This window comes from Rhinoderma darwinii, chromosome 9, assembly GCF_050947455.1.
Source record: "Rhinoderma darwinii isolate aRhiDar2 chromosome 9, aRhiDar2.hap1, whole genome shotgun sequence".
NCBI lineage: Eukaryota > Metazoa > Chordata > Amphibia > Anura > Rhinodermatidae > Rhinoderma > Rhinoderma darwinii.
The window spans coordinates 69,297,611-69,312,777 of record NC_134695.1 but is presented as its reverse complement, the minus strand read 5'-3'; the positions used below and the strand labels follow the sequence as shown (position 1 = coordinate 69,312,777).

Below are 15,167 nucleotides of genomic sequence, written 5' to 3'. Positions count from 1 at the left end.
ACTTTATTCTAAACGCAATGCTACACCGGTCTACAGGTTGTGTGTGGTTTTGCAGCTGAATGGAGCTGACCTGCAATACCTGATGCAGCCTATGGACAGGTGTGGCGCTGTTTCTGGAAGAAAGCAGCTAAGTGTCTTTGAGGTTATTTTTTTCTACAGTCTTCACTTCACCACAAGGCCCCCTTCACACAGGCTATTTTCTTACCCCTTGAGAAAGCTGACGGCGAAACGCGCGTTGGGGGCGTTTAGCATGGAGATATTCTGTGTGTGATCCACCATACAATCCACTGGTTTGTACAGCTCTTTCAGCCCTTGATGTAGGGCCATCCTTGTTTAAACGTATGCATTCTATTAGTGCATTTCACGCTACAGTTTGTGTACAATTGTGCGCTTTTGATCAGGTGTGGAGTCCATTTAGGGCTCTTTTCTTACAATATGGTCTGTGATATATAATTGTTTGGATGTAGATTTCTGTACCTTACCGCATCACATGATGTTTGTACTGTGTTAGCATGTTATTTGGATGGTTTACGCCGTATCTCCTCACTATCCGTTTAAATTGTATGTACTACTGTTTTTATCATTTGATGGCCAATATGTTGTTATGTGTGTTATAATAAAGCTCGTTTTATATTCTCATGGTACATAATTGGTGCTGTGTGTGGTTTATTCTCTGGATATACTATTTGTCCTCACATTTTGTTATAGGTATTGTATTTTCTTAGAACGCCAGTTTTTTTTGAAACAACATTACATTATTTTTTTTCGGCGTTTTAACATGCGTTTTTGTTGCCTTTTTTATTTTGTAACATTCTGAACATCGATTAGGCCCCATTCACATCACGTTTTGGCCTTCCGTCTAAAGTATCAGGAAGACTCCCGATGTATACCTCCGACAAAATGCCAAAACGTATCCAACTTAATGGCATACAGTGGTATACGGCCCCCGGCCCTGGAAAACTCCTGACGTTACTGTCCATATATATATATATATACTAATGTCGGGAGCTCCCCAAGGTATAGGCTTAACGTAGACCCGTGACGGATGCCATACATCACCCATACATTTGTTTTCTTTGTGGGATCCCTCAGGATGGAATGGCGTAGTCTACAAGACTATTCCATCCCTATAAAACCCCCCCAAAAAACCAATGTACACCAGCCTGATGCAGACCAAAAGGCCACCGTTGGGATAATGGAGCCCAGTAAATACGCTTTCCGGACGTACGCGATAAATGTAGGGCAATAACGTGATGTGAAGAGGGCTTTGGGCTGTGTTCACACCTGGGAGTCTTTCTGCTTCGTTAGAGGAGCAGAACAAGGGAAAAACGGAAGTGACGGTTCTGTAGCACCACAGACACCAACGTCGACCGACGGAACCCATTGATTATAATCGGCTTTGCATCGGGGTGTCCATGGATTTGCGTTATTGTTTCCGGTAATCGCGTCCTGATCTGCGACAGAGGCAACTAACGGAGCAGAAGAACGCAGATGTGAACAGGGTCTTATTCTGGCATTTATTTATTTTTTAAACGCTGTTAAAGAATGAAAATGCCACGAAAAACACCGCAAAATGCTCATCTGTGCTTGTTCCCTGCGGTGGTGGTACTACAACTCTCAGCATGTCCGGACAGCCTGCGCTTCCTACTCATGCCGCTGTAGTACCATCCTCTGACCACACGAGGGCGCCAGCACACACGCTTGCTGGGAGGGGGAGGTTGTCTCAGTCCCTCCCGGCCGCACAATGACTGACACGGACCAAAGTTATCCCGGAATAATGGCAGCACGCATGTGCATGGACCCGGATGTGATCCACCCCGCCCGGAGCCGCGTCCCCGCAGCCAGACCGGACCGAGCTGTGCCGGACCGTGCCGAGCCAAGACAACCCCAAGCGGGTCACATCCAGACCAAGAGCTCCCCCACCGGGGTGACCCGGAGAGGACAAGCTGGAGAATGCCAAACCCGAGATAGAAATATATAATAATAAATAACTGCAAATTATAACCGCAGCCGGCAATTATAATAACCAGACAACTATTATAAGATCCAGGTGAAATGATGAGAGGAGCAAATATAATAATCGGAGCCGGCAATATTAAGGGCACGTTATAATATCCAGACCCTGCAGTTATAATATCCAGACCCTGCAGTTATAATATCCAGACCCTGCAGTTATAATATCCAGACCCTGCAGTTATAATATCCAGACCCTGCAGTTATAATATCCAGACCCTGCAGTTATAATATCCAGACCCTGCAGTTATAATATCCAGATCCTGCAGTTATAATATCCAGACCCTGCAGTTATAATATCCAGACCCTGCAGTTATAATATCCAGACCCTGCAGTTATAATATCCAGACCCTGCAGTTATAATATCCAGACCCTGCAGTTATAATATCCAGACCCTGCAGTTATAATATCCAGACCCTGCAGTTCTAATAACCAGACCCTGCAGTTATAATATCCAGACCCTGCAGTTATAATATCCAGATCCTGCAGTTATAATATCCAGACCCTGCAGTTATAATATCCAGACCCTGCAGTTATAATATCCAGATCCTGCAGTTATAATATCCAGACCGGGCCGTTCATAATCATCAGACTGGACCATTATAACAATATTGCGTTACAATTACCAAATCTTGTAATACAATAATTATAATAACCAGACCCGGCAGTTATAAGAGGATCCCGGTGATTATAGAATTATATAGTTATAATAACCAGGCTGAACAATCGTAATAAGAACGAGTTATAATAACCAGATCTAATTTTAAGAAGAACCAGTGATCATAATAAGATCTCGTTATAATAATCAGACCCGGCAGTTCTAATAACATCTAGCTATAATATCCTGGTCATTATAATAATCTCCGCTTATAATAACTACATCTATTGATTGAACATTTTCCGGGACCTGAAGTTTCCTTTCATTCCAGAATCTATCGGATTATTAGCTAGCGCTATATTCAGATTATATATCGGACGTCCGGAGACGTTCCACTTCATAGAGTCACGTGACTTCTCGCTTTGCAGCAGCTTTGGTGGTGTTTGGAGGATGGCGATGTGTTGGCTGCTGCTCCGGCGTCCTGTAGTGTAGTCCGTGCGCTGCCGTTTTCTTTCCGTATTTTGGCGTCCCGTTCTTAGAATATGGATTTCCGTGGGAAAAAATACGAGCGAGGCAGCAACTGGTCGGACCCGGAGGTGGTGGAGCTCCTTCAGCTCTGGGGCAACGAGTCGGTGCAGATGGAACTGGAGAGCTGTCTGAGGAACCAGCACGTCTTCAACCGCATAGCGGACGTGTTGCGGGAGAAGGGGATCCACCGGACGGGCGATCAGTGCCGAGAGAAGATCAAGAAGATGAAGCTGGAGTACCGGAGGCTGAAGGACAACAGTAAGACCCTGCGCGGTGGGAGAGCCTGGAAGTTTTATGAGGTCATGGACCGGGTGCTGACCCACCGGCCAACCATCTCCTATGGAGCCATGGGCCCTGGTGGGGTGCTGGGGCCCCCGATCCTGCAGAGTCCCCTCCCGGAGGGGTTTCACGGTCACTTCCCTCAGTATAGTCATACCCAACACCCGGAGCTGATGGAGATCAAATGTGAGGAGGTGCAATCTGATGAACAATGTCTGACCCCCGAGCCCCCGTCCATGACCTATATACATGACTCTGGTGCGGAGCAGGAGGAGGAGCAAAGCATGATGGACAGGGGCCCGCCGGAGTCCCCTATATCAAGAGTGGAAGTGACCGGAGATGCCAGTGCGTCCCCCTCAGGTAAGGAAGCTGCAGTGACCCCATTGTGGGGTTGAATAGAACTCTTAAAGGGGCCGTGTACCTTTTTTGTAACACATATATATATATATAGCTTTTATATGCATGTTTAGCTAAAAAAAAAGGGTGTTCTGCTCAGGGCCCCCACTAATAGCCACGGCCGAGAGCCACGTCCAACACATTTAAGACAAATCCACAACATTAACCGTCTGCCGTGAATCCCCGGCCTAATACAAAAACAGTAAAACTAGATTTCCACCTAATATATAGCAGAAAACAGACAAACTCCACGCCGGTATCAGCCCTGGTTGGATTTGAAGCCCAGGACCTCAATACTATGTTCACACGGCTTATTTTCAGTCGCAAACGCAACGAAAAAACGGCTAAAAATGCGGGGCTGAACACCTCCAAACATCTGCCCATTGATTTCAATGGGAGAAATGGCGTTCCGTTCTCACAGGGAAGTTTTTACCCAGCCGTTTTTAAAAACGGCCGCATAAAAAAAAAAACACCTCGAGCATGTCACTGACTCAATAGAAAAACAGCTCCAAAAACGGCCGTAAAAAAACGCAAGTTGCTTAATAACAGTTGTTTTTTGTTAAGCGTATGAACATAGCCTTAGGCCTCATTCACACGAGTGTATCAGATTCACGTGAATCTGGTCCGGGTGTGTTGCGTTATGCATCAGTGGGCTTTGCGAGTAGCGTGCGTTATTCACACAGCACACGGACGTGATTCACGCTCGTGCGAATGAGGCCTAACCGTGGCAAATAACCGTCCACACTGCACGTAGTAGAGCAGCAGAGTGAGGGCGGTGGCAGACGATCCTAATATGGAAGTTTATTATGGTCCATATTTCACCCGCCACCACCGCGGCTATACTGAACCAATCTCGGTTCACCATAGAACCACACGGGCGTCCAAGTGTCATTATGTTATTATGAATAGTTAAATACGGATGAGATGCGCCCGTCTGACACCGGCCTTACGGTACGTTCACGTGTACTAGGAGCGGTTCGGCAATAAAGCTTTAATAGTACCGCAATGGCAAAAATATGTGTTAAAGGGGATGTAAAATGGAAAGTCCTACAACTAAGGCCCTGTTCACATCTGCATCGTGGCTTCCGTCTATAACAGAAGCCGCAACACCGACGGATTCAAGCAGCGCACGACGGACACCATTGAATTATAATAGTGCTGCATGTGAACATAGTCTAACAGAAAAACTGTCAGTTACCCATAGCAGCCAATCACAGTGCAGCTTTTATTTTTCCAGAGCAGTTTAAGAAATGAAAGCTCTGCTCTGATTGGTTGCTATGGGTAACAAGACCACGTTTTCTCTGCTATGGGTAACAAGACCACGTTTTCTCTGCTATGGGTAACGACCATGTTTTCTGTGCTATGGGTAACAAGACCACGTTTTCTGTCAGTTTTGATAATTTAGGCCCATTGGAGGATTTTTTAAAACTAGTACAAGAGAAAGATGGAGCAGTTGCCCATAGCAGCCAATCAGGGAGCATCTCTTTGGAAAATTAAAGCACCGACCTGATTGGTTTCTATGGGCAACTGCTTCACTTTTCCCTTGCGCTAATTTTCATACATTGAAATCTGCGTTAAAAAAATCTGCAACTAATCCACGACATAATTGACAGGCTGCGGAATTGAAAATCCATAGTATTACCTCAGTTCTGCGTGAATTTTTCTCCTACATGTGGATGGGGATTTGAAAACTGTATTCTACTTTACTACGGAATCGCACCGCAAATCCACAGCAAAATCGCTTCTTCTGATCTTGACCTAGTACTTTTCACAGCTGGGGGTTTGCTACAATTGTATCCAATGAATCTACACAATTCTCTGGCCTAAAAGTCTTAGGGTATGTTCACACGACAGCGTCCGTAACGGCTGAAATTACGGGGATGTTTTCAGGAGAAAACATCCCCGTAATTTCAGCCGTAACGGCATGTGCAGGCGCTTGAACGCCGCGTCCATTACGGACGTAATTGGTGCTGCTTTTCATTGGAGTCAATGAATAACGGCTCCAATTACGCCCCAAGAAGTGACAGGCTTCTATTTACGCCTCGTGTGAACAGACAAACGTCAGCCCATTGCTTTCAATGGGCAGATGTTTGTCAACGCTTTTAAGCCGTAATTTCGGACGTAATTCGGGGGTTAATACGCCCGATTTACGTCCGTAATTAGTGTGTGTGAACATACCCTTAGGCCTTCTTCAGCCTGTGTATTCGACGCGTTTTTGCCACGTTTAACGCGCTGAAAAACGCGTCAAAAACGCTTGCTTTAAGCTTCCCATTGACATCAATAGGAAAACGCACACAACGCGTTTTCTTTACACTCGCGTGTTTAAAAAACGCGTCGTGTAAAAAAAGAAGCGTCGGGACAATTTTTGGCAGGTAAAATGCGCCAGAAATGCGCCTAATTCCCATTATCAATGTGAGTCCTAATTACGCGCCCAAAAACACGGCGAAAAACACCTGTACTTTAAAAAGCGCTTTGCAAAAACGCTAGCATTTTTTAAGCGTTTACACGTTTGTTTTTTTGAGTGCAGTGTGAACATGGTCTTAGTCTACTTGTTCCGGGGGAGTCCTATTTTTGTACATCGTAGCCGGGGAGTGTCAGTAGTATGGCGTGAGCTCAGTCCCGCCTGCTCCATAGGCTGCGGGTGTCAGCTGTCATACACAGCAACTTCAATCACGACCGTTTAACCACTTAGATCCCACGGTCAATAGCGACTTCATCATCTATTATGCAATCCGCTAAGTTGCTGATGGTTTTTCACGGCAGCCTGGGGCCTAGTGAAGGCCCCAGGTCTGCCATATTGGTCCTCCTATTAAAGGGGGGAGCACTATATAGGGGAAAGGGTGTTGTAACGACATCTATAAAGAAGTTACATGACTGAAAAATCAACGCACAATTCCCCCAGCGCCGCGGTCACAAGTGTCACTGAGGCGGGACTTGATGTGCAACTAGTCCTTGGCCCTCCTCACCGCACGCTGCAAGTCCCGCCCCTCCGCTCTTAGTGACGTCTCTAGCGGTCTCCTTATTGGCCACTAGAGCTGTCACTCAGAGCATAGAGTGGCACTTGCGACTTCCGCGCCAGGGAAATGAAACATCGGTTTTTCAGTCATGCAATTTTCATGACCGACACAAAAGATAACGCTGCGCTGCCCTCCCCTATATCGCTCTGTCGGCAGTTTTGAGGCCTCAAATTTGCTGACCGATTCCCCTTGCGCCCTGCCGGAGTCATCACTTCATAGGGAACCGTTAAAACGACAACTGCAGTAAAATACTGTAAACAATAAAAAAAAACACATTGGTATCGTCGCGTCCGTAAAAGCGTCAATATAACGTTATTTATCCTGCACAGTGAACTTTGTAGCAAAAATATATATATTTGGTATCGCGGTAATCGTATTGATCCGCAGAACAAATTTAACATGTCGTTTTTACCGCACAGTAAACCCGTAAACACAAAATTGCTGTTTTTTTTCTTTTCATATAATTAGTGATTGCCAATACGCCTTTTCACGGTGGTCACTGAGGGGCCTTAGGCTAGGCCAGCGCCACCTTTTTACGGCAGCCTAGTCGATGTCCAGCACGGGTCTCCCGGGCAGGCAGGAGCGGGGGCTCGGCTGTCTGATGACAGCCGGGCTCCTGCTCCAACGGTAGCGATCAAAGTTTATTTAGATTGCGGCAGTTTAACCCCTTAAATGCTGCGGTCAACAGCGACCGCTGCATTTAAGTCGTTTGCAGAGGGAGGGAGCTCGGAGCTCCCTCTGTCGCCCATCGGCGGCCCGCAAATGCGATTGCGGGACTCCGATGGCAGCCGGGAGAGCCTAATAAAGACCCCCAGATTTGCCCTGGCTATATGCCTATCAGGCCGTGCCAGATACTAAGCATACGAAAGCATTATATCCGCGATCTAAAGATCGCATAGTCAAGTCCACTAAAAAAATAAATAATAATAAATGTTAAATAAAAATTACAGTTAAAACGAAATGCCATTTTTTTTCCGTTAAAAGGTGTTTTTATTTAGTAAAAGTGTAAAAAATAAATAAAAGTACACACCTATAATACCGCCGCGACCGTAATGAACCAAACCATAAAGTTAACATACGCAAGAAACGATGGCAGAATTGCTGTTATTTTTCCGTTGCCCCCCCAATAAGTCATAATAGCTAATCAGTAAGTCCCATGAAGCCCCAAAAAGAACCAATGAAAACGACGTCTCGTCACGCAAAAAACAAGCCCTCATATCACTACATTGACGGAAAAATAAAAAGTTGCGGCTCTGGGTAATCGACGATGCAAAAACAAATAATTTTAGTTCGAAAGTGTTTTTATTGTGCGAAAGTCGTAAAACATAAAAAAATCGACATATGTGGTATCGTCGTAATCGTACCGACCCACGGAATACAGGTAACGTGTTATTTACGCCGCACGGTGTAAGAACAATTAAAACGTATGGAACAATGGCGGAACTGCTTTCTTTACTATTCCTCCCAAAAAAAGTTAATGGAAAAATGATATGTACCCCAAAATGGTGCCATTCAAAAATACAACTAGTCCCGCAAAAAAAAAAAAAAAAAAAAGGTCCTCACACAGCGATGTCGACGAGAACATAAAAAAAGTTCTAGCTCTTTAAATGCGACGATGGAAAAAGGAAAAAAAAATTGCTTGGTCATTAAGGCCTAAAATAGGCAGGTCACTAAGGGGTTAAACTACAACTCGTCCCACAAAAAGCAAACACTCATACGGCTAAGTCAACGGAAACATAAAACCGGTACATCTAGTGGAAGGCGGGGAGGAGAAAAGGAAAAATGTCTGGCGGCAAGGGGTTAAACTGTGTATTTTTGTGCAAAGTCCTGCAGTTTTATAACGCACCCAGTCATGACGCGCTCACAGTGGGCGCATTCGCACGGTCGGTTATCACACAGAGCGCCGTTGTCTTCTGTGTAAACGTGTCTTGAGAGAGCCGTTGATTCCACTGGAGGAAAGGTCCGGCCCTGGGGGGTCAGATGTGCAGAGGGAGCTCTGTGCCTAAAACGTGAGAGTGGATTTATTTTAAAGCCGATCGGACACGTAAACCCACAGCGGTGGCGCCCTATAGAACGTAATTTGAGGTAAGACGATGGGATTTTCGATTTAGTGCAATTATTTTTTTTCTCTATGTCTGGCTAATCCAGCAAGAAAAATGGCGCAAAAAGAGAAATGCCGTCAGTGGGTAAGACAAGAGCTTAGCAAGTCTGGCGAATTTGTGCGCCGCCTTCTATATGAAGCAGCAGGGAATATATATCTCTGCTCATCCTGAGCCTCCTGGTTCATAAATATATCAGGACTATTTTGGCAATTGCAAAAGGGGAGAGATTTCATTAGGGAGCAGGTAGGGGTAGTCATGTAGCGCTGCTTCACAATGTCATTCAGGGTCTGTGGAAAGCTGGGTAATGGCTGCCAGTACTGGTTGCCCACGGTTAGTGGTGACAGTGGATGGCATGCTGATGGGTTATATTATCTAATACCTACCTATTAACTAGTAGGGCATATGGAAAGTGGGGGTCTAAAGTGGACAGTCCCTTTAACACCACCTAAAATCTCCAGCAAATTTTCTGGGAAAGCTGGGTGACCGTCAATATGACCCCCGAAATAGCTACTATAGATGCTGCTTTCCCAGAGTCCTGAATGTGATACTTGTCCAGTTATACTGCCCATGCTCACTTTGGAACAAGTTGGATTTGCCCTTCAGGATTCTGGAAAAGCTGGGTGGAAGCGTTAATGTTGGTCAAGTTACTCATACGTTTTGTGTTTTTTGTCTTTTTAGGCTTTAGTGAGTCCAACATGGCCGGATCGTCAGGACAGAGCGGTCGGCAGAGGTTCTGGAGAAAGCGGAAGGGCCGGGAACCGCTGAGCGAGCTGATCTCCCAGATGCTGGTGTCTCAGAGGGCGTCCGAAGAACGTTTCCTCCAGATGGAAGAACGGAGGATGGAGCAGGAGCAGGAGGCCGAGGAACGGAGGCTGCGTCTGGAAGAGCGGAGGCTGCAGCTGGACCGCCAGCACGAGCTGCGCATGTTCACCGTTTTTGCTCAGATGTTGGGCATGATTCGCCAGGGTGGGGGTGGAGGAGAGGCCGTGCCCCCCACAGACGCCAGCTTTACTCAAGAGGGCGACATTGTTAGCAAAGGAGAAACGGGCAAAGTGCAGGAGTCCATGCTGGGAGACGTCTACAACTGTAATCCGTGCTCCAGCCCGTATCTCTCCACCCGGGGGAACATCCTGAGCGGGTTCCATGGCTCCTCCGAGGAGGGGTACAGAGCTTACCATGAAGACAAGTACGACGAAGACAAGAACCCCAACGTGAGTCGCCACCAAACCTATCAAACTGTAATCATAGGGCGAGAACGCCCTGCAGGGGGCTCCATATTCATATAATGTACGGGCGTCATGTTTTTTCTATTTTTAATCATGCATGGCCATTTTCATATTAGAGGTGGGTGAAAATGCCGCAGACGTGCACCTCACGCACCAGTCACATTTTCTAGGCCAACTATGACAGCAGAGGGTTTGTTACAATGTATCCGTGTAGGTAAGGGGGATTCGTATTGTTACTGCGAAGATTGACTAGACTCCATGTATCAAGCCCATCAGTGGGATGAGCAGGACTAGATCAGAATGGATATTTCAGCAGATGAATGTTTCCATTCACTGACAGCAATGTTTTTTTCACTGTCTTGATTTGTGATTTTATTATTCGGATAGGTTGCCGGGGGTAGGATATAAAACATGGTGGGAAAAAACCCTTTAAACTTGTAAATGTACAACATTTGATAATTATGCTTTATGTTTTTTTAGGGAATCATCAATTTCGGCACAAGTGAGAATAAACTTTGCTTCGATCTGATGTCTAAGCGGGTAAGTTCTAATGGAAGGTGAACTAAAGGGAGGGGCTAAGTACTCGCGGTGTTGCGGCTCTGTATTATTCCGTTATGCCAGTTATGAGCGCCAAAGAAATGCCATACATGTAAAACCGGTAACCCTTATTCTTTATTTAAAGAGACCCTGTCCCCTCTCCTGACGGGTCTGTATTAGTAAATACTTGTATTCCGCGTGACCTAATGATGCTGGAGCTTCTTGTCTTAGAACTCTGCATTGTGCCGTTCCTCTGTTATTATTCCTGGAAATGTATGCATAAATCAGTAGCGCTACGGAAAGGTGTCCGCGGCAAATAGAACCGAATGGGTCCGTAAAACCGCAGACCGTGGTACGGTCCGCGGTTTTACGGTCGTATGCATAGGGCCTTACAGTGCTAGCACAGATTATACAGCGTCAGTGTGTAGGGACACACCCCATTGACAAGAGGAATGGTAACACCCAGTTGTCAATTTATTCCTACATTTCCAGGAAGAACGATAGAGGAACGACACAATGTACAGTTCTAAGAAAAGAAGCTCCCGAATTGTTTTCACATGTGACAGATTCTCTAACTGTAGCTTGTAACTTCAAGGGATTATATCTCATCATAGACCATGACATAGACCTCACCGTAACTTTTTCACTTTCCTCTAAATCAAATTTCTTCATAAAGGCCCCTCCCCTAATTGTCCATTTGCAATGTAAAAATAAATAACTCATTCTGATTGGTTACATTTCTGCAGCTGACGCAGAGTGACATGAATGTGATTGAGCCGCCGCTGCTGCAGTACCCGGACTGGAAGGGACATAACTTGTGAGTATAACACGGCTCAACCATTGACCAGGGACCATTTACACCAATCATAGTCCAGATCCAAATCATTACAAGCAACGAGAATTAAAGGGGTTTTCCCATGAGGGACATTTATGACATCCACAGAATAGGCCATAAATGCCAGATGGATGCAGGTTCCACCTCTGGGACCCGCACCTATCTCTAGAACGGGGCCCCCTAAATACCGTTCTAGCTTTTTGTGCTCACGCTGCCCCCGGCCACTTACGGATTACATGGTCGAGAGTTACAAAAACTGTGTATCTCGCATGCTACGCTGATTCCGTAACTGTCATTCACTACTATGGGAGTTACGGAAACAGCATAGCGGCAGAAATGTCTCTGGTAGTTTGCTACAATGTATCAGTCTGGATTCCAGGTTGTTTAGCTCACAGAGCATTGTCTAGACTGGATACAACTGTATCCGCTTCTCGGTTGAGAGCAGGACTAGGTAGTACAGGTTTCCACAGGGTATGTCATAAATGTCCGATAGATACGGGGCCCCCTAAACCCTGTTCTACCTTTCTCGGTTCCCGCTGCTTCCAGGGCCACTTTGTAATTTCTGACCATGTAATCTGGAAAACAGCGCAGCTCGCTTTGTAAATGGCATTTACGGAACCAGCGTATCATGCGAGCTACACTGTTTCCGTAACTGACATTCACTAATATGGGACTCGCAGAAACAGCTTTCGTAATTTCTGATCATATAACCAGGAAGAGGCCGGGAGGCAGCGAGGACTGAGAAAGCTAGAAAGCGGTTTAGGGGACCCCCGTTCTAGAGACAAGTGCGGTCCCAGAGGTGGGACCCGCATCTCTCTGACATATATGGCATATCCTGTGGATGTCATAAATATCCCTGATGGGAAAAACCCTTTACTATAATAATCTTATAATCCTTGTGTTAGACTTTTTATCTTTCTTATTTCTTTCAGTTTAAGGGAGGAGGTGGCGCGTTTCTTGACGTATTACTGTCAAGCACCTGCGCCTTTAAGTCCTGAAAATGTAAGTAATTCGGACATTATTCAGACTGATGAGAAATCTTGTGTCCGGCTGCTGACGTTCCTGTTCTGTCCCGTGTCTCATGTAGGTTGTTATCTTGAATGGATGCGGCTCCCTGTTCTCTGCCCTGGCTGCTGTTCTGTGCGATCAAGGAGGTACGTCTACTAGGTTGAAGGGGGGGGGGGGACTCCACCTCAATGTATGGTTGTCCTATAATGCCGTCTCATGCTTTGCTCTCAGTTCAGTGAAATTTTGCCTGGACCTGAGTAATCCAGACAGACTGGTTGCTATGTATGGGCTGCCTGACAACCCTATTGAAAAGACTGTAACTGTTAGGCATTCTGCCCATAGCAACCAGACTGTCAGATGTGACTAATTGTGATGACCGCAGAGATGAGGAAAAGCAGCTTGTCAAGGAACCTCTTTGATTCTAAAGCTTCCTTTCCTCCCTTATTTTTCCATTATTCAATGTAGAAAGAGCAGTTTGTCAGGAAACCATCAACAAGCATGCTAGCTGCTGTTTATAGATCTTAATACAGGATGTTTCTCTTGTGTCCTGCTGTGATTGGCTCATTAACTCATTAAGTAATGAGGTCATTTGTACAATACATACCATACACCCCTGTGCACTCAAAGTACATAGAGACGTAAGCCATAATCCAATACAAAATGCACAATAAGATCTCTCCGCAACAGGTGTAGCCTTCTTGCTGATGGTTTTCAGAAATAAACTGAATTTCTCCTACACTGCAAAGTCAATGAAAGTGGCAAACAGAACTTTTATTATAAAGATCCCGGATTAATCATTTGTTAATGTAACTTAAAGCTTCACCTAAAGACATTATGGCCATTATAGTGCAGATAAGGGTTTGACGCTCTCCTTTGATCATGTGATTATAATTTTGCAGATGCGGTTCTTATTGCCACCCCCTTCTATGGAGGAATCACACAGAGTATCTTCCTGTACAGTGGCATTAAACTGGTCTATGTGCATCTAGAGAGCAAGGTGAGGAATAATGCCATGTGTGGAGGGTGCAGGGCTTGGCGGCACAGGGTCCTGCAAGACGTGATAGAGCTGGGATGGCAGAGACCTAAGGTTCCCATTCATGCTGGGTCTATGGACGGCATCTGTCCGTATTGTTTTGCTTTGAACCTCAGGGTAAAGCTGCATTCACATGATTGTTGGGTCTCCATGTTTCTCAGGTCACCTCTCCAGGAACCCGTCCATTTCAGCTGACCGTGTCGAAACTGGAATCAACCATGCAGTCCGCTAAGGAGGAGGTGAGGCTTCCCACGGACTAATATGACATCATATCCGAATGCGACCAATAGCGACAGGATCATATATAGGAGGTTGGGGGGCAGTGAAATGGGTTTTTATTCACTGACATCAAGCAGAGATCTTGACAGCGGTGAGCAATTGAAGCGCAAAGTATATTAGAAAGTTGCAGAGCATAAAACCCCTTTTTAGTTTATATTAACGCAGTGCACTGCAGACTCTTCTTTTTCTTCTGAACCTGCACTATGTCCAACGCTTCTTCTAGGGCATCATTGTAAAGGCCATGATCCTGATAAATCCGCACAACCCCCTGGGTGACATATATTCTGCTGCTGAAATGATGGAGTTCTTAGAGTTTGCCAAAAGGTAGGTGAAGTTTTTCTAGTATGTCGTTCTCTTTATATTTGTGCCGTTGCATAGTGCGGGTGCCGCGGCTTAGCATAGTGCGGGTGCCGCGGCTTAGCATAGTGCAGGTGCCGCGCCTTAGCATAGTGCGGGTGCCGCGGCTTAGCATAGTGCGGGTGCCGCGGCTTAGCATAGTGCAGGTGCCGCGCCTTAGCATAGTGCGGGTGCCGCTGCATAAAGCAGGTGCCGTGACTTAGTGCGGGTGCTGGCGGTCCCCTCACCAGGTGGGACGGGGTATGGCGACCCCGTGCTCTCGACATGGGTGCCGGTCCCAGAGCTGGGATCCACGTATATATTAGACATTTATGGCATATCCTGTGGACATCGCAAAAATGTCTGTGTTGGGAATAACCCTTTAAATCCTGCATCTGACAGCCCAGAAGTTCTGATGCTTCTAAATACATTGCACCTACTTTTGTTATTACTTCTCATAATCCAGAACATTTGGTAATCCAGCAGCTATTAGGTGCCTTTGATATTGGATGAAGTAATGTTACTGTGCTAGGTCATTCTCTCCCCTCATGTTGCGTCTACATTACATTACTTCTCTTGTACTGATTGTGTGTCACAGATTGTATTATAGACCAGAGCTGCATTCCCAATTCTGCAGGTTTAAGAGCTGAACTCTCCCAGCATGCCCTGCTTCTTCAGTGTCTGGTGATTTGCGTTCTGGAAAGTGTTTTTAGATCAGACTCTGCACAGTAATCTGATGGTGTCCTATACACCCTATGTAGGAGAAAAAGTTGTGACCTCCTGTGTGCTACATTAATGGAAAGCATTTTGGACGACTCAAGTATCTCCTCCCACTCCTCATCTGTTATAGTCCCCACATCCTCTTCCCATTTGCGTCTGATCTCCCCCAGCGGATCTCCAAGGAATTTGGAAAGTAATGTACCATAGATCACAGAGATAATCCCTTTAGTGTCCTTTGCCCCCAATACCTGTTCCATCAC

General features: G+C 45.8%; 1 protein-coding gene across 3 annotated transcripts in view; it reads left to right on the top strand.

Annotated features, from left to right (window-relative positions):
* ACCS (1-aminocyclopropane-1-carboxylate synthase homolog (inactive)) overlaps window positions 1-15,167 on the top strand; it is a 39,178-nt gene that overhangs the window by 16,939 nt on the left and 7,072 nt on the right. The window contains exons 1-9 of one of the 3 annotated variants that reach the window (XM_075838051.1): window positions 1,921-3,778; window positions 9,612-10,144; window positions 10,640-10,699; window positions 11,443-11,513; window positions 12,464-12,533; window positions 12,619-12,685; window positions 13,439-13,536; window positions 13,734-13,811; window positions 14,075-14,175. In XM_075838051.1, the coding sequence (XP_075694166.1) occupies window positions 3,154-3,778; window positions 9,612-10,144; window positions 10,640-10,699; window positions 11,443-11,513; window positions 12,464-12,533; window positions 12,619-12,685; window positions 13,439-13,536; window positions 13,734-13,811; window positions 14,075-14,175 (1,703 nt within the window). In that variant the 5' untranslated portion in view covers window positions 1,921-3,153. Of the gene's footprint in view, window positions 1-1,920; window positions 3,779-7,832; window positions 8,917-9,611; window positions 10,145-10,639; window positions 10,700-11,442; window positions 11,514-12,463; window positions 12,534-12,618; window positions 12,686-13,438; window positions 13,537-13,733; window positions 13,812-14,074; window positions 14,176-15,167 lie in introns of those variants that run through there. The other 2 variants (XM_075838053.1, XM_075838052.1) reach the window with 2 other exon arrangements.